Genomic DNA, 19,477 nt, shown 5'->3' with positions numbered 1-19,477 from the left:
AACCACTCCAAAGATAATCAGTGCTCTGGTCCAGCTCTTCTCTCGTGTAGGAATCCCAGATGAAATCCTGACGGACCAAGGGACAAACTTCACCTCGCGACTGATGGTTCAACTCCACCGACAGCTGGGCATTAAAGGCTTGAGGACTACTCCCTACCATCCCCAAACGGATGGGCTCGTAGAGAGATTCAATCAAACGCTCAAGAACATGCTGAGGAAGTTTGTGGCTGACACTGGTAAAGACTGGGATAAGTGGTTACCCTTTCTGCTTTTTGCTTACAGGGAGGTGCCTCAGGCATCGACAGGTTTCTCGCCATTCGAACTCCTCTATGGATGGCCAGTGCAAGGACCACTGGACCTGCTGAAGAAGTGCTGGGAAGGTTCCCCAGTAGCTACCTCAGGACAGGGGATTGTCCAGTATGTCCTCCAGATGCGAGACAGGTTGGAACGGTACCGAGAGGAAGCTAGAGCAAACCTTCAGCAAGCCCAGAAGGCCCAGAAGAGAGGCTATGACCAGCACACTCGCCACAGAGAGTTTGAGCCAGGACAGAAAGTCCTGCTCCTCCTTCCCTCGTCTACCAGCAAGCTCCTTGCGCAATGGCAAGGACCGTACCTAATCGGGAGGAAGATGGGCCCAGTGACCTACGAGGTGCTGCACCCGGACAAGGGTAAGAAGAAGCAAACCTACCATGTGAACCTTCTCAAGGCCTGGGAGGAGAAAGAGGAACTCTCCAAAGGAAAGTCCTTTCTGGTCCGCAGAGTAGAAGAGGATGAGTCGGATGGTGTCACAGAGGCATGGAAAGAACGAGCAGAAGTCATACTGGCTCACCTGGAAGAAGACAAGCAAGATGAGCTGAAGCAGCTGTTTGGTAAGTATCCGGCCCTCTTCAGTCAGAGACCAGGAAGAACCAAAGTCCTGGAACACGTCATTCGTTTGAAACCTGGCCAGAACCCTGTCCGCCAGCATCCTTACCGTGTGCCTGAGAGGCTGGTGGTAGCCCTCAAGGAAGAGGTCCACACCATGATAGAGATGGATGTTGTCGAGCCATCTTCAAGTGAATGGAGCAGCCCTATTGTCATTGTCCCAAAGAAGGATGGCTCTTTGCGCGTCTGCATGGACTTCCGTAAGGTGAATGCCATCTCCCAGTTTGATGCCTATCCCATGCCCCGCATTGACGACTTACTGGAGAGAATAGGTAGAGCTCATTACATCACCACATTGGATCTCTGCAAAGGGTACTGGCAGGTGCCCCTGGATGAACAATCCAAGGCCTACACTGCATTCCGGACACCAATGGGCCTGTTCCAGTTCAAGGTCATGCCGTTTGGCCTTCATGGGGCCCCTGCGACTTTCCAGAGGCTGATGAACAAGGTCCTCCAGGACTGTGACGATTACTGTGCTGCTTACTTGGACGACGTGGTGATCTACAGCCACTCCTGGGAAGAGCACATACAGCATCTTAGCAGCGTCCTGGGGAAGATCCATGAAGCAGGCCTCACGCTTAACCTCCTGAAGTGTGAGTGGGCGAAACAGGAGACAAAGTACCTGGGTTACCAGCTGGGTAAGGGTGAAGTTCGGCCTCAGGTGGAGAAAGTGGAGTCCATCAGGAATAGCCCTCAACCCAGAACCAAGACACAGGTGAAGTCCTTCCTAGGTCTGGCAGGGTGGTACCGGAGATTCATTCCACAGTTTTCGACCATCGCTGTCCCTCTGACCAACCTCACTTCGAAGGGGGCCAGCAACCCTTTGAAGTGGACTGAGGAGTGTGAGGAAGCCTTCATGACACTGAAAAAACGACTGTGCTCATTCCCTGTTCTCCAGACCCCTGATTTTAAGAAGAGATTTCTCGTGCAGGTGGACGCTTCGGCTGTAGGAATTGGAGCTGTACTGGCCCAAGGGGAGCCAAGAGAAGAGCTTCCTGTGCTGTACCTGAGTCGGAAGCTGTTGCCCAGGGAAACCAGGTATTCTACAATCGAAAAGGAGTGCCTGGCTATAAAGTGGGCCCTAGATAGCCTCCGTTACTACCTTCTTGGGAGAGAATTTGACCTGCACACGGACCACAGAGCACTGACCTGGATCCAGACCATGAAGGACCGGAATTCTCGTGTGACCAGGTGGTATCTGGAGCTCCAGCCCTTCAGGTTCTGTGTCCGTCACAAGGCAGGAAAAGAGAACGTTACTGCGGACTACCTATCAAGGCTCCCGAACATGGTCGCTTCAGGAGAGGAGGAAGGTAATGTGACGTAGAAGTCCGTCACTGGCCGCGGGCAGCATTTGGTTCTTTAACGCACACACATATTCATCACTCCTCCCTGCGCCATTATACCATAAGTTAACAATGTGGGTCGACACACAATTTAACTTCTGTCTTGGTGCATGCATTTCACACTTGTCAATGTTCATATTTGAGAGATACAATAATTATTATACTTATCAATGTTGTGGATGAGCGTATTGTTTGTTTGTTCTGTTCCTCTCTCTCCATCTCTGTAGCTTCTGGGTATGCTGGAAAAGGACCCGAGCTAAGGGAATTGGGTTGGCTTTATGGTGCCTGTCCCAAATGGCTCATTAATGCATATGGGCATATTGAAAGATATTGTCAGTAATGAGGTAATGTTGTAAATGTTATGTTGTGATATTGTTTAAAACCGTGTTGCAATGTATATCCTTTAGTATGTTTAGTTTATGGAAAATGTAGGTTTGTATTGTTAATTGATTAATTAATTAGGGTTAATTGTTCTGAGGGGAGGGGCTAGCCCTACAAAAGGAGCCTCTCTCCAGTCTCTAAGGGGGATTTTTTGGATTGAGCTGTGGATGGGGCAGCATTGTTGTTAAGCTGTCCCATAAGGTAGACGTTGATGGCAGTACTGTTATTTTCTGTTCCGGAATCACTTGTAAATAAACACCTTTGCACAGAAGAACTTTTGCGGTTCCGCCATCTTTTTATTTTTATAGAGGTTAGGTTATCCAGTTTAGCCATCTGGCCTACTCTACGTGACACAGAGGAAAGAGGAAGAGCCTCAGAGTTTCACTTCTTAATTTAAACAGCCAGGCTGGCTACATGTCTTTTGTGTGATTATATCAGTGAAGAAGCAAAATGTGTTAAGTGAGGCTACTTTTAAGTGTGATGAAGATATGTTGGCACCTGAGAACATAACACCTCATTTGTTGTGTCAGGGCAGTGGTCAGCTCTCACACACTGCTGTCCAACACTGACATGAGGACACTACATTCTACGCAATTAGTGGGCTCTTTCACTCCATTTTAGAATGTTATCATTTGAAAAAGAAATGAACAAGTTAGAGAGAGAGATAGAAAGACAGGAATTTGAGAGGAGGAGATGTGAGAGAAATAAGAAGTGAAAAAGAGAGGACCAGCAGTGTTTCCCTAAACGTGGTTTGTGACTGGTGTTTTTGACAGGCTGCAACTGATTCCTTTTGGGTTACAGCTGTTGGCTAGACACAATAACATGACTTTATAATGGACTGGATATATGTTATATACTATAATGGATATAGCACTTTGTGCGGGCTCAAACCTTGTTGAATTGGGTTTCTTATTGGATGCAAAAAAAGATGTGCTTTAGAAAACAGTTTGAACCATTCTGCCATTGAGGATAGAATGAAAATTATAACGTTCTCAACAGAACCTCTTTCATAATTTCACTTATGGACCTTGTGACCAATATGATCATTTTACAAGTAAAATCATTAACAAACCTGTTTTGTAATGAATGACTGTTTATCACTGATTTTAGTCATAAAATGGAGATACAATTCTAATATATATAAGATACTGTATAAATGATTTTGCTTACAACAAGACAGTCCCACTACCATCATTAGAAGACCGTACACAGCATGCATGTTGATTCATCTGTCACAACAAAGGCCTACGTCTTAGTATTTCCTGCAACCATTGACTCACAATGGGGGTCTCCACTTTGAATGACAAAAAAAATGGACTCAGAATATTAGTCAAACTGTCACTAAAGCTGCTTTGTATTGTTTAGCTGTGTGCTGCTTTGTATTGTTTAGCTGTGTTCTGCTTTGTATTGTTTAGCTGTGTGCTGCTTTGTATTGTTTAGCTGTGTGCTGCTTTGTATTGTTTAGCTGTGTTCTGCTTTGTATTTTTTAGCTGTGTGCTGCTTTGTATTGTTTAGCTGTGTTCTGCTTTGTATTGTTTAGCTGTGTTCTGCTTTGTATTGTTTAGCTGTGTTCTGCTTTGTATTGTTTAGCTGTGTGCTGCTTTGTATTGTTTAGCTGTGTTCTGCTTTGTATTGTTTAGCTGTGTTCTGCTTTGTATTGTTTAGCTGTGTTCTGCTTTGTATTGTTTAGCTGTGTGCTGCTTTGTATTGTTTAGCTGTGTTCTGCTTTGTATTGTTTAGCTGTGTTCTGCTTTGTATTGTTTAGCTGTGTTCTGCTTTGTATTGTTTAGCTGTGTTCTGCTTTGTATTGTTTAGCTGTGTTCTGCTTTGTATTGTTTAGCTGTGTGCTGCTTTGTATTGTTTAGCTGTGTGCTGCTTTGTATTGTTTAGCTGTGTTCTGCTTTCATTTCATTGAGCATCTGTAATGTGTCCCTTTAGAACATTTAGAAAGATACAATAGAGACAGGGTGTACTGAAAGATATTATATATAGCATATTAAAGCCGGGTTGTCTACACGTCTCAAGATCACTTTAGCCCATCATTGTAGGAAGTAGGAGACCTCAGAACTGATGACTTGAGATGTAGCCTATGACATTGTGATGTTTGACTGACGACACTTCAGCATTGGCTCTTCATGAAGGGAAGTGCTACAGTCTGTGTGATAACATTTCCTTCAGTGGACCCATAGAAAAGTCAGAATCCCTGCACATTGTTGCGGAATAGAAAGCCGACTCTAGATTTGATTTTAGATTGGAGATGTTTGATATGAGTCTGGAAGGAGAGTTAACAGTCTAGCCAGACACCTAGGTACTTATAGATGTCCACATATTCTAGGTCGGAACCATCAAGGGTGGTGATGCTAGTCGGGCGTGCGGGTGCAGGCAGCAAACGGTTGAAAAGCATGCATTTGGTTTTACTAGCGTTTAAGAGCAGTTGGAGGCCACGGAAGGAGTGTTGTATGGCATTGAAGCTTGTTTGGAGGTTAGATAGCACAGTGTCCAAGGAAGGGCCAGAAGTATACAGAAGTTAATGAGGAAGGATGTCCAAAATGTTTCAAAAGTAGTAGATAATGAGGTTCAACATGTTTTCTAAAAGCAGCTTGCTTTTATTTCTATGCATTCAAAATCACACAAATACATCTAATTAAAACACAAAGCTACAGAAATAAACAATGTGCTTCAGTTCAAACTTCACTTAGTTTGTTGTGCTTTAAACAAAAAGAGGTAGATAATATGAAATGAGGTCTGTTTAAATAGTATTAGATCATGAGAAAGGAGGTCCAGAATGAGGTCATATACACCTCTCTTTATCTCTCTCTCTCTCTCTAAAATGTTTGTTTTCATTGGATTTAAAAAAAGGATTATCTCTATTTGAATTCTTTCTATATAGAATAGGCTACTTTATTGAAAATAGGTTGAAAACAAACAAGCAATTCCTTTTAATTGCTTTTTATAAAAAATAATTGCTTTTTCACCTAAATTAATACATGTTCAGAACACAAATGCAGCTGACAGTACTATCTTGTTTCTGGGGGTATACATTCTCTTTCTGACATAGTATTTATGATAGTCATTATGGTATTGCCCTGTATTGCCCTGTAGTGGTATAAAGATGGTCCAGTCTGTTTGTGGTGTATAGTCAACTCCTCTCTGTGTTTATCCTTTGCCATTCCAAATATCTCATTTAGAGTTAAAGTTACTTAGAAACAGTTATTAAAGTATCACTCCACAGTGAACCAATCAAAAACAAAAATCACAGTCAGGTCTGAAAGGTCGGTGGCCCGACAATGATAGCAGTGCAATGACAGAAGAGGTGGCTACAGAGCATATACAGAATGGAACCAGGCAAACATATAGAGGCATCATCCCTTCATTAACAATAGCATCCAGGGGAACATATCTGACCTGCCGTAACATTTTCTGTGGCCCTCAACGGTAATTCAGTTCACAAACAAAAGGTCTATTAAAACACAACTTGATTTTTAATGGAATAAATGTATTTCCACATCAGTGCTGCAGGTGGCTACCGGTGGTTAGAGCATTGGGTCAGTAACCGAAAGGTTGCTAGATTGATTCCTCGCATTCTGCCCCTGAACAAGGCAGTTAACCCACTGTTCCTAGGTCATTGTAAATAAGAGTTTGTTCTTAACTGACTTGCCTAGTTATATAAAATTAGAACGCTCACAGTCAACACAGTGGTGTAATGTTTTGGGGTATCTGTACTTTACTATTTATATTTCTGACAACAAGAAAATACTTCTTACTCCATACTTTTCCCCAAATGTACTCATTACATTTTGAATGCTTAGCTAGACAGGAAAATGGTCCAATTCACACACTTAACAAGACAACATCCCTAGTCATCCCTACTGCCTCTGATCTGGCAGACTCACTAAACACAAATGCTTCATTTGGAAATGATGTCTGATTGTTGGAGACAATCTTTTAAAAATGAAGGAAAAGAAAATGGTGCTGTCTGGTTTGCTTAATATAAGGAATAGGAAATTATTCATACTTTTGATACTTCAGTATATTTTTGCAATTACATTTACAGGATATTTAAAGCCAAATACTTAGACTTTTACTCAAGTAGTATTTTGCTGGGTGACTTTCACTTTTATTGAGTCATTTTCTATGAAGGTATTTTACATTTACTCAAGTGTGACAATTTGGTACTTTTTCCACCACGGAGTGAACACATGACCTGTGTGGTGTAACAGTGTTTCTCAACCTTTCTTGCACCAGGGATGGTTGTTCCTCCTTGGAGGAGTGCATTAAGTTCATCTAGCAGTTGAGCACTGATTGAGTTGGTGTCAGGGAAACACTGCGCACCGGCGCAGTGGAAGGCTCCGGCCATGGAGCAGGACTGAACGCCGTGCCCGAACTGAGCACCGGCGCAGAGGAATGCTCCGGCCATGGAGCGGGACTGGACGCCGTGCCCGAACTGAGCACCGGCGCAGAGGAAGGCTCCGGCCATGGAGCGGGACTGGACGCCGTGCCCAAACTGAGCACCGGCGCAGAGGAATGCTCCGGCCATGGAGCGGGACTGGATGCCGTGCCCGAACTGAGCACCGGCGCAGAGGAAGGCTCCGGCCATGGAGCGGGACTGGATGCCGTGGCCGGACTGGGCACCGGCGCAGTGGAAGGCTCCGGCCATGGCACCGACGCAGGAAGCAGTGGACCGTGGACCGTCACTGGAAGCTGTGGACCGTGAACCGTCGCTGGATGCTCTGGACTGTGAACAGTCGCTGGAAGCTCTGGACTGTGAACCGTCGCTGGAATCTCTGGACTGTGAACAGTCGCTGGATGCTCTGGACTGTGAACAGTCGCTGGAAACTCTGGACTGTGAACCGTCGCTGGATGCTCTGGACTGTGAACAGTCGCTGGATGCTCTGGACTGTGAACAGTCGCTGGAAGCTCTGGACTGTGAACAGTCGCTGGAAGCTCTGGACTGTGAACCGTCGCTGGATGCTCTGGACTGTGAACAGTCGCTGGATGCTCTGGACTGTGAACAGTCGCTGGAAGCTCTGGACTGTGAACCGTCGCTGGAATCTCTGGACTGTGAACAGTCGCTGGATGCTCTGGACTGTGAACAGTCACTGGAAGCTCTGGACTGTGAACCGTCGCTGGAATCTCTGGACTGTGAACAGTCGCTGGATGCTCTGGACTGTGAACAGTCGCTGGAAGCTCTGGACTGTGAACCGTCGCTGGATGCTCTGGACTGTGAACAGTCGCTGGAAGCTCTGGACTGTGAACAGTCGCTGGAAGCTCTGGACTGTGAACCGTCGCTGGAATCTCTGGACTGTGAACCGTTGCTGGAGGTTCCGGGCTGTAGACCGTCACTGGAGTCTCCGGACCGTGGACCGTCTGTGGAGGCTCCAGACCGTAGACCGTCGATTGGAGACTCCGGACTGTACACACGCACCGGTGGACGAGTGCGGGGAGCCGGCACTGGACGTACCGGGCTGTGGAGGCGCACTGGAGGCCTAGTGTGGGGAGCCGGCACCAGACATACTGGGCTTGGGAAGCGCACTGGCGGCCTGGTGCGGGGAGATGGCACAGGACGTACCAGGCTGGGAAGGCGCACTGTAGGCCTGGTGCATGGAGCCGGCACAGGTTGCAATGGAGTGGTGACACGCTCTTTGGGGCGATTGCGGGGAGCCGGCACAGGACGTACCGGGCTGGGAAGGCGAACTCTAGGCCTGGCGTGTGGTGCCGGCACAGGTTTCACCGGACTGATGACACATTTCTCAGGGCGAGTGCAGGGAGCCGACACAGGATGTACCAAGCTGGGAACGCGCACTGGAGGCCTGGTGCGTGGAGCCAGCACAGGTTTCACCGGACTGATGACACGCTCTTCAGGACGCCTGCACTGCAGAATACTCCTAACCAACATCCCCCTCCAATATCCCTCCTCAAACTGCTCCATCAACTCCCAGACGGTCTCTGGCTCTCTCCTCGGCCGACCGCCCCTTGTGCCCACCCCCTTTATACAGGGAAGATACCAAAACAGCTCTCATACATATGGGTTGTCCTATTTAAGTACAAACCTCAGTAAACATTCAGCTAATCTAAAATAACTACTCCCTGTGAGAAAATAATTAGCAATGACACAAATGTTATGTCTAACTTCTTCATTTAAAATGTGTCTTCAATAGAGTTATCAGGGAAATGCCAATCCACAGCGTTGCCTATTCATGGCCTTGTAGATACCCAGTTTACATACACCTTAGCCAAATACATTTAAACTCAGTTTTTCACAATTCTTGACATTTAATCCTTGTAAAAAATCCCTGTTTTAGGTCAGTTAGGATCACCACTTCATTTTAAGAATGTGAAATGTCAGAATAATAGCAGAGAGAATGATTTATTTCAGCTTTTATTTCTTTCATCACATTCTCAGTGGGTCAGAAGTTTACATACACTCAATTAGTATTTGGTAGCATTGCCTTTAAATGGTTTAACTTGGGTCAAACGTTTCGGGTAGCATTCCACAAGCTTCCCACAATAAATTGGGTGAATTTCGATCGATTATTTACATATTAGGGTACCTGAAGTTGGATTAGAAACATTGTTTGAATTGTTTGGACAAAGTTTACCGGTAACTTTTTAGATTCCTTTGTAGGCATGTTGGGCGAGTTGGAACAGGTGTATTTCTGAATCAAACGCGCCAAATAAATGGAAATAAAGAAGGACTTTATTGAACAAAGAGACAATTATTGTGTAACTGGGACCCTTTGGATTGCAAAAAGATGAATATCTTCAAAGGTAAGTGATTTATTTTATCGCTGTTTTTGAGTTTTGTGACACCTGTGCACCTTTCGCGCTCTGCAATTTCACCGGATGTTGTCGAGGCCGGGCACTAGCGGTACCCCTTTCCCAATTAACAAATGTGCCTTGTTAAAAGTTAATTTGTGGAGTTTCTTTCTTTCTTAATGCGTTTGAGCCAGTCCTACGGAACAGCTGATGCTCTCATGCATTCTTCAATGTTACTTTCCTCGAAGCAAGCATATAAATATTATAGATCGTCTGGTAGGCTCGTGTCACTGGGCAGCTCACGGCTGTGCTTCCCTTTGTAGTCTGTATTAGTTTGCAAGCCCTGCCACATCCTGCGAGCATCAGAGTCAGTGCAGTACGATCCAATCTTAGTCCTGTATTGACGCTTTGCCATTTTGATGGTTTGTCGGAGGGCATAGCGAGATTTTTTAAAAGCTTCCAGGTTAGAGTCCCGCTCCTTGAAAGCAGCAGTTCTACCCTTTAGCTCAGTGTGGATGTTGCCTGTATTCCATGGCTTCTGGTTGGGGTATGTACGTACAGTCACTGTGGGGACGACGTCATCGATGCACTTATTGATGAAGCCAGTGACTGATGTGGTGTACTCCTCAATGTCATTGGAAGAATCCCGGAACATATTCCAGTCTGTGCTAGCAAAACAGTCCTGTAGCTTAGAATCTGCTTCATCTGAACACTTTCTAATTCACAGAGTCACTGATGCTGCTTGCTTTTGTTTTTGCTTGTAAGCAGGAATCAGGAGGATAGAATTAAGGTCAGATTTGCCAAATGGAGGGCGAGGGAGAGCTTTGTACGTGTTCCTGTGTTTGGAGTAAATGTGGTGTAGAGTTGTTTTCCATCTGGTTGCACATTTAACATACTGGTAGAAATGAGACCAAACGGATTTGAGTTTCCCTGCATTAATGTCCCCGGCCACTAGGAGCACCGCCTCTGGATGAGCATTTTCCTGTTTGCTTATGGCCGTATACAGCTCATTGAGTGCGGTTTTAGTGCCAGCTTCAGTTTGTGATGGTATATAGACAGCTACGAAAAATACAGATGAAAACTCTCTTGGTAAATAGTGTGGTCTACAGCTTATGATGAGATACTCTACCTCAGGAGAGCAAGACCTCCAGATTTCCTTAGATTTCGTGCACCAGCTGTTGTTTACAAATATGCATAGACCGCCACCCCTTGTCTTACCAGAGGTCGCTGTTCTATCCTATCGAAAAATCTTGAAAGCTGTATGTTATTCATGTCGTCGTTCACCCACGACTCGGATGAAACATAAGATATTACATTTTTTAATGTCCCTGTCACGGATTCCCCCGGTACTGCTGCTCATCCCGTTTACCAGCTCCGGAGGTCTACATCACCCACCTTCTAGGCGTCACTGAACTGGATGATTACCCGAAACCCAGGACTGTCTTGTCTCATTACGCACATTCTCCCTGATTAGTATGTGTATATATGTGCCCTCTGTTCCCCATTGTCCTTGCTGATTATTTGATGGCAGCATTCGTGTGAAACTGAAGGCACGAACCACTGCTTTTAATCAGGGCAAGGTGTCTGGTAACCTGGCTGAATACAAACAGTGCAGCTATTCCCTCCGCAAGGCTATCAAACAAGCTAAGCGCCAGTACAGAGACAAAGTAGAATCTCAATTCAACGGCTCAGACACAAGAGGTATGTGGCAGGGTCTACAGTCAATCACGGACTACAGGAAGAAACCCAGCCCAGTCACGGACCAGGATGTCTTGCTCCCAGGCAGACTAAATAACTTTTTGCCCGCTTTGAGGACAATACAGTGCCACTGACACGGCCTGCAACGGAAACATGCGGTCTCTCCTTCACTGCAGCCGAAGTGAGTAAGACATTTAAACGTGTTAACCCTCGCAAGGCTGCAGGCCCAGACGGCATCCCCAGCCGCGCCCTCAGAGCATGCGCAGACCAGCTGGCCGGTGTGTTTACGGACATATTCAATCAATCCCTATACCAGTCTGCTGTTCCCACATGCTTCAAGAGGGCCACCATTGTTCCTGTTCCCAAGAAAGCTAAGGTAACTGAGCTAAACGACTACCGCCCGTAGCACTCACATCCGTCATCATGAAGTGCTTTGAGAGACTAGTCAAGGACCATATCACCTCCACCCTACCTGACACCCTTGACCCACTCCAATTTGCTTACCGCCCAAATAGGTCCACAGACGATGCAATCTCAACCACACTGCACACTGCCCTAACCCATCTGGACAAGAGGAATACCTATGTGAGAATGCTGTTCATCGACTACAGCTCGGCATTCAACACCATAGTACCCTCCAAGCTCGTCATCAAGCTCGAGACCCTGGGTCTCGACCCCCGCCCTGTGCAACTGGGTACTGGACTTCCTGACGGGCCGCCCCCAGGTGGTGAGGGTAGGCAACAACATCTCCTCCCCGCTGATCCTCAACACTGGGGCCCCACAAGGGTGCGTTCTGAGCCCTCTCCTGTACTCCCTGTTCACCCACGACTGCGTGGCCATGCACGCCTCCAACTCAATCATCAAGTTTGCGGACGACACAACAGTGGTAGGCTTGATTACCAACAACGACGAGACGTCCTACAGGGAGGAGGTGAGGGCCCTCGGAGTGTGGTGTCAGGAAAATAACCTCACACTCAACGTCAACAAAACTAAGGAGATGATTGTGGACTTCAGGAAACAGCAGAGGGAACACCCCCATCCACATCGATGGAACAGTAGTGGAGAGGGTAGCAAGTTTTAAGTTCCTCGGCATACACATCACAGACAAACTGAATTGGTCCACTCACACAGACAGCATCGTGAGGAAGGCGCAGCAGCGCCTCTTCAACCTCAGGAGGCTGAAGAAATTCGGCTTGTCACCAAAAGCACTCACAAACTTCTACAGATGCACAATCGAGAGCATCCTGGCGGGCTGTATCACCGCCTGGTATGGCAACTGCACCGCCCTCAACCGTAAGGCTCTCAGAGGGTAGTGAGGTCTGCACAACGCATCACCGGGGCAAACTACCTGCCCTCCAGGACACCTACACCACCCGATGCTACAGGAAGGCCATAAAGATCATCAAGGACAACCACCCGAGCCACTGCCTGTTCACCCCGCTGCCATCCAGAAGGCGAGGTCAGTACAGGTGCATCAAAGCTGGGACCGAGAGACTGAAAAACAGCTTCTATCTCAAGGCCATCAGACTGTTAAACAGCCACCACTAACATTGAGTGGCTACTGCCAACACACTGTCAATGACACTGACTCTACTCCAGCCACTTTAATCATGGGAATTGATGGGAAATGATGTAAATATATCACTAGCCACTTTAAACAATGCTACCTTATATAATGTTACTTACCCTACATTGTTCATCTCATATGCATACGTTGATACTGTACTCTATATCATCGACTGCATCCTTATGTAATACATGTATCACTAGCCACTTTAACTATGCCACTTGGTTTACAACTGGTTGGCAAACGTACTGCAAATTGAGAAGTCATGTGAAAAAATTCATAATAATAAGAAGAATCTATACCATGAAACAAATATATATGACATAAACATTGATAGTAATAACCTTTGGAACACCTTAAATGAAATGTTGGGCAAAAAAGGCGAACTCAGCTCCAACATTCTTTGAATCAGATGGCTCATTCATCACAAAACCCACTGATATTTCCAACTACTTTAATGATTTCTTAATTGGCAAGATTAGCAAACTTATACATGACATGCCAGCAACAAATGCCAACACTACACATCCAAGCATAACTGAACAAATTATGAAAGACAAGCATTGTAATTTTGAATTCGTAAAGTGAGTGTGGAAGAGGTGAAAAAATGATTGTTGTCTATCAACAATGACAAGACCCCGCGGTCTGACAATTTGGATGGAAAATGACTGAGGATAATAGCGAACAATATTGCCTCTCCTATTTGACATATTGTTCATCTAAGCCTACTAGAAAGTGTGTACCCTCAGGCCTGGGGAGAAGCAAAAGTTATTCCACTACCCATAGTAAAAAAAATAAAAGATTTGAGCCAGTGAAAAAAAACCTTTACTGGCTCAAATAGCCAATGTGTCTATGTATGCAGATGACTCAACACTATATCCACGTCAGCTACTACATCGATTGAAATGACTGGAACAATTAACAAAAAGCTGCAGTTAGTTTCAGAATGGTTGGCAAGGAATAAGTTTGTCCTAAATATTTCAAAAACTAAAAGCATTGTATTTGGGACAAATCATTCACTAAACCTCAACTAAATATTGCAATGAATAGTGTGGAAATTGAGTAAATTGAGGCGACTAAACTGCTTGAAGTAACACTGGATTGTCTGGCCCTTAAATGTAAATGTTAAACTAACATTAATAATATGCATGTCAATCTCTCATGGCTCAAAGTGGAGGAGAGATTTACTTCATCACTACCTGTTTTTGTAAGAAGTGTTGACAAGCTGTTTAACTTCTTTGGGGTAGGGGGCAATATTGGGTAGCTTGGATGAAAAACGTCCCCAAATGAAGCTGCCTGCTACTCAGCCGTAAAAGCTAGAATATGCATATAATTAGAAAATCTGGATAGAAAACACTCTGGAGTTTCTAAAACTGTTTGAATGATGTCTGTGAGCATAACATAACTCATACAGCAGGCAAAAACCTGAGAAAAAATCCAAGCAGGAAGTGGGAAATCTGAGGTTTGTAGTTTATCACCTCAGCCCCCATTGAAGATACCGTGTGATATTAGTTATGTTTCACTTCCCAAGGCTTCTACTAGATGTCAACAGTATTTCGAACCTATTTTGAGGATTATACTCTAAAGGAGGGGCTCATAAGGGCTCCTTGAGGTAGTGGTCTGGCAGAGTGCCACAGCCTCGGTCTGGCGCGCTCACGTGAAGGTAGCTACGTTCCACTTCATTTGTACAGACATAGGAATTGTCCGGTTGGAAAATTAATGAAGTTTTATGTTAAAAACATCCTAAAGATGTATTCCATACTTGGTTTAGAATGTTTCTACGGGCTGTAACTGAACTTTTTAACTTTTCGTCCGACGTTCGGCGCGACCTGAACGCACTTTTGGATTTGTTTATCAAACGCCTAACAAAAGAAGATATTTGGACATAACTGATGGACATTATCGAAATCAAGCATTTATGGTGGAACTGGGATTCCTGGGAGTGCATTATGATGAAGATAATCAAAGGTAAGTGAATATTTCAAATTCTATTTCTGAGTAATGTTTACTACCCAATATGTCGGGTATCTTTTGGGCTTTTTTGTTGTCTAAAGGCTGTACTCAGATTATTGCATCGCTTTCTTTCTCCGTAAAGCTTTTTTGAAATCTGACACAGCGGTTGCATTAAGGAGAAGTTTATTTAGTTCCATGTATAATAGTCGTATCTTTATCAATGTTTATTATGAGTATTTCTGTAAATTGATGTGGCTCTCTGCACAATCACCGCGTGTTTTAGAACTACTGAAAGTAAAGCGCCAATGTAAACTCAGATTTTGTTGTATAAATATGAACTTTATCAAACAACACATGCATGTTATGTGTAACATGAAGTCCTATGAGTGTCATCTGATGAAGATCTTCAAAGGTAAGTGATTAATCTTATCTCTATTTCTGGTTTTTGTGACTCCTCTCTTTGGTTGGAAAGATGTCTGTGTTTTTCTGTGACCTAATATAATCATTTGTGGTGCTTTCGCTGTAAAACCTTTTTGAAATCAGACACTGTGGCTGGATTAATGAGAATTTTATCTTTAAAAATGTGTAAAATACTTGTATGCTTGAGAAATTTTAATTGTGAGATTTAGTTTTTTTGAATGTGGCACCCTGCAATTTCCCTGGCTGTTTCGGGGTTCCGCTAGCGGTTATGGAACTGTGGCTACTGTAAGAGACACACACACAGGCACAGACAAACGCACACAAACGCTAGCACATGCACTCTACACACACATACATTGTAATATTGTTGTATGGTCTTATTCTACATTTTGTATTGCAGATATGTAGTGGTGTAATAATGTTATATGACTTGCTGTTTATTTTTCGTTCCTTAATGTGTTTGGACTCCAAGAAAACTAGCTGCTGCCTTGGCAACAGCTAATGAGGATCCCTAATAAATAACAATTAATACAGTTAACATACAGTATATAAACCCTGGTGGCAATAAAACATTTAAAGGAATCACAAATGTGAGTTGCGATGTGCCAAATGCTATGATGCTGCTACTTCAAGAGGGTCGTTCTGTGAAATGAGTCCCTTTTGGGTAGTGTAACCTGAAAATTAATCACTAATCTCTCGAGTGGCTAGATGTTCTTTACCATTTGGCCATCAGATTTGCCACCGATGCTCCTTATAGGACACATCACTGCACTCTATACTCCTGTAAACTGGTCACCTCTGTAAACTGGGCATCTCTCAAGACCCACTGGTTGATGCTAATTTATAAAACCCTCTTAGGCCTCACTCCTGTTTATCTGAGATATCTACAGCAGCCCACATCCTCCAGATACAACACCGGCTCTGCCAGTCACATTCTTTAAAAAGTCCTCAAAGCACACACATCCCTGGGTCGCTCCTCTTTTCAGTTCACTGCAGCTAGCGACTAGAACGAGCTGCAACAAACACTCAAGCTGGACAGTTTTATCTCAATCTCTTCATTCAAAGACTTAATCTTGGACACTCTTACTGACAGTTGTGGCTGCTTTGTGTGATGTATTGTTGTCTCTACCTTCAAGCCCTTTGTGCTGTTGTCTGTGCCCAATAATGTTTGTACCATGTTTTGTGCTGCTACCATGTTGTGTTGCTACCATGTTGTTGTTATGTTGTGTAGCTACCATGCTGTGTTGTCATGTGTTGCTGCCTTGCTATATTGTTGTCTTAGGGTCTCTCTTCATGTAGTGTTGTGTTGTCTCTCTTGTTGTGATGTGTTTGGTCCTTTATTTATATTGTATATTTGTATTAATTTTAACCCCAGGCCCCCGTCCCCGCAGGAGGCCTTTTTTGCCTTTTGGTAGGCCGTCATTGTAAATAAGAATTTCTTCTTTAACTGACTTGCCTAATTAAATAATACTAAGGTCTGCCTAATAAGGTTAAAAAATATGTTTTTAACAATCACATGAAATAAAGACAAATCACCAGAAATTACTTTGGCAAAACAACAAAATAAGGCTTTACAATAATGGTGAACACTTGGGAGACATTTTGGGATTAAGTGGGTTAAAATGTTCCTAGAGGTCACAGAGGGTGACAGAGGGACACGTCAAAATGCTGCATTTTCAATTCTTCAGCAATTCAAGTAAATACACAACATTTTCCGATTTGATACTGATAAACACTTAAAGAGCTTCAGCTAGCCACTTAAATCGAGAGATCATTTACAGATTAACAATGTAGCCTAGTACTTGAGCTCAACTCTTTATAAATATTTAAAAAATCTGAGATATTTTATTCTCCATGTGGTCTAGATTGAAGAAAATATCAATTAGGGACTCATTTTGTGGAACGATCCTAGAGGTCATGATGTCCATCATAATAATAATAATCATCATCATCATGTAGCCTAGTACTTGAGCTCAACTCTTTATAAATATTTAAAAAATCTGAGATATTTTATTCTCCATGTGGTCTAGATTGAAGAAAATATCAATTCATTTTGTGGAACGATCCTAGAGGTCATGATGTCCATCATAATAATAATAATCATCATCATCAATATCAACATTATCCCTTACCAGTGGAGGTTTTACTGGTGGGGGCCTCAGTCACAGTCGCCACTGTTGTAGACTCAACACATAGGGTAATCACCCACTCTGATATCTTTGTCCCGTTGGATAAGGTGCAGTTAACATATATCAGCCCTGTATGCAATCAAACAACAGTGATCACATTCGTATCTGAAATACATGTAAATACTGGCAAATGGATAGTGCTGTTTTGAAACAGGTCAATTCTTATTGATATTATGTCTCAATGATCATTATAATCATCATTAATCATTGATATTGTTGATCAGAATGCATTTTTAATAAAGTAAATTAAACAGTAGATTACCTGGACAGTGTGAGATTCTCCTGCTGACAGTATTACGGTTGATGTTGTTTCTGACGGTACAGGTGAGATCTCCTGACAGGCCTTTCTTCAGAGTGATGGTGTTTGTCTTATTATCAGGAGGGGCATCAGTGTCGTTCAGTGTCTGTCCATCCAGAGTCCAGCTGTACTGGGGACCATCCCCCTCAGAGGAGCAGGACACCTTCATCTCTCCATGAGACAGACACTCAGAGGACAGCTGAGGACTGGACACTGGAGCTGTGGGGGAAGAAGGATATGTAACTGTAGTAAGAGGAAAAACACATTACAACACAACACCAGCCATTCTTCTTTAAAGCCACAGAAACTACTGTAGTCAACAGGAGCAGCAGATTCATGACACACAATGACTGTATTTCAAATAACCAACAGATGATTTAATGTTGATGGATGTGGTTATGACTCTATGTACCAACTACAGTAGACTATGAAAATAAAAATGACTCCTGTTGAATGACTACACACAAAATGCATTTCTCATTATTTTGATTATTATGCAGTCACATATGTGTAGTTTAGCCAGAGCAATATGTAGAGCTTGTGAAAGTTATCATTTGTAAAATATTCTTTGGCAAGTAAGTTATTTACCTTCGATGAACAGTTGTAGTCCTATGGTCCCTGTTGTTTTCCCTTCTGAATCATATTTTATGAGCAGGTATTCACCAGAATCATTCCTTTGTGTGTTATTTAACCTAAATGTCCCATTGTTTATAAAGAAGTGTACTCGGTCTTTAATGGGGGTGTCTCTTGTTACCAGTGTGGCCTTCATTTTCAGCATCTCTGTTTTAGCACCAGTTGAGCCTTTATAAAATGAGTAGTGACTATATGCCATGGTATCAGTCAGCTGGAGATAGACAGTTCCTCCCAGAGCTCCATAACACTGAGATCCATCTTCTCTAGCATCACAGGAAGTTTCCAAGCCTGAAGATCAAGAAGAAAAATAGACACTGTAGTGACTATCATTGTTCTAACCCATGTCAAGTCATGTATCATTTTACAGATGAGGGTACAAGCGGCTAACAGTATAACCAAACCAACAGCATCAACGTGATAGGGATCATTAAGTCAGTGATCATTATCATGGGACAATGAGTAAAGAGACAACTGTCTTCTACCTTGTTCTGAATATTGTCTATCACCATCCGTCATTGCTGCTACATGTATAGAAGACTACTGATATTATATTCTGCATAAAAGAAGAGGGAAACCAACACATATAAAGATGTTTCTTACCATGAGACACTCCTGCTGACATCACCAACAGTCCTAAAACAGCCTCCATGTCTCTTTACTACGCAAAGTCCTCTATTTTCTATTCAGAGCTGAATTTGTGTTACGGCACAAACAAAACCAATGCAAGGAAAGTATGAGAGATATCTGTTCCTGCCACTCAGAAGACCTGAACCAGTTTGTGACAAGCAAAAGAAGAAGTGAAACTTTGACCCTATTCATAGGTTCTGACTCAGAGGAAAGAGTACGAGCCCCATCAGAGCCCCATAAGTCTCACTTATTCATTATACAAACCACCAGGATGGCTTCATGTCTCATGTGTGATAGATTTAGAACAGTTTTTTTAATTTTGCGGAAATTATATAAAAAATAAAAACACAAATATTACATTGACGTAAGTATTCAGACCCTTTACTTAGTACTTTGTGGAAGCACCTTTGGCAGCGATTACAGCCTTGAGTCTTCGTCTTCTTGAGTAGGACGCTACACGCTTGGCATACCTGTATTTGGGGAATTACTCCCATTCTTCTCTGCAGATCCTCTCAAGCTCTGTCAGGATGGACGGGGAGCATCGCTGCAGAGCTATTTTCAGGTCTCTCCTAGGGCTGTTGCGGTGACTGTATTACCACCACACTGGCGGTCATGAGTAATGAAGGCAGTCAAATTCCACATGACCTGTTTAGTCACGGTAATTAGGCTTCTCCAATCTCTTATGCTG

At 43.6% G+C, this 19,477-nt stretch overlaps 1 protein-coding gene across 1 annotated transcript; it reads right to left on the bottom strand.

Moving 5' to 3' along the window:
- Positions 1–16,555: 16,555 nt before the first annotated feature.
- LOC121846922 lies at positions 16,556–18,945 on the bottom strand. Its single transcript, XM_042325828.1, has 4 exons — positions 18,763–18,945; positions 18,118–18,450; positions 17,494–17,748; positions 16,556–17,300 (listed from the first exon to the last, which is right to left on the bottom strand). The coding sequence occupies exons 1-4, from the start codon at positions 18,809–18,811 to the stop codon at positions 17,164–17,166; spliced, it is 774 nt and encodes a 257-aa protein (XP_042181762.1). The 5' UTR covers positions 18,812–18,945; the 3' UTR covers positions 16,556–17,163.
- Between the last annotated feature and the right edge of the window lie 532 nt (positions 18,946–19,477).

The sequence above is a fragment of the Oncorhynchus tshawytscha genome, linkage group LG08 (assembly GCF_018296145.1).
Source record: "Oncorhynchus tshawytscha isolate Ot180627B linkage group LG08, Otsh_v2.0, whole genome shotgun sequence".
In the NCBI taxonomy this organism is placed as follows: Eukaryota; Metazoa; Chordata; class Actinopteri; order Salmoniformes; family Salmonidae; genus Oncorhynchus; species Oncorhynchus tshawytscha.
Note: the sequence above shows the minus strand (reverse complement) of the source record. Positions and strands in the feature narration are given on the sequence as shown.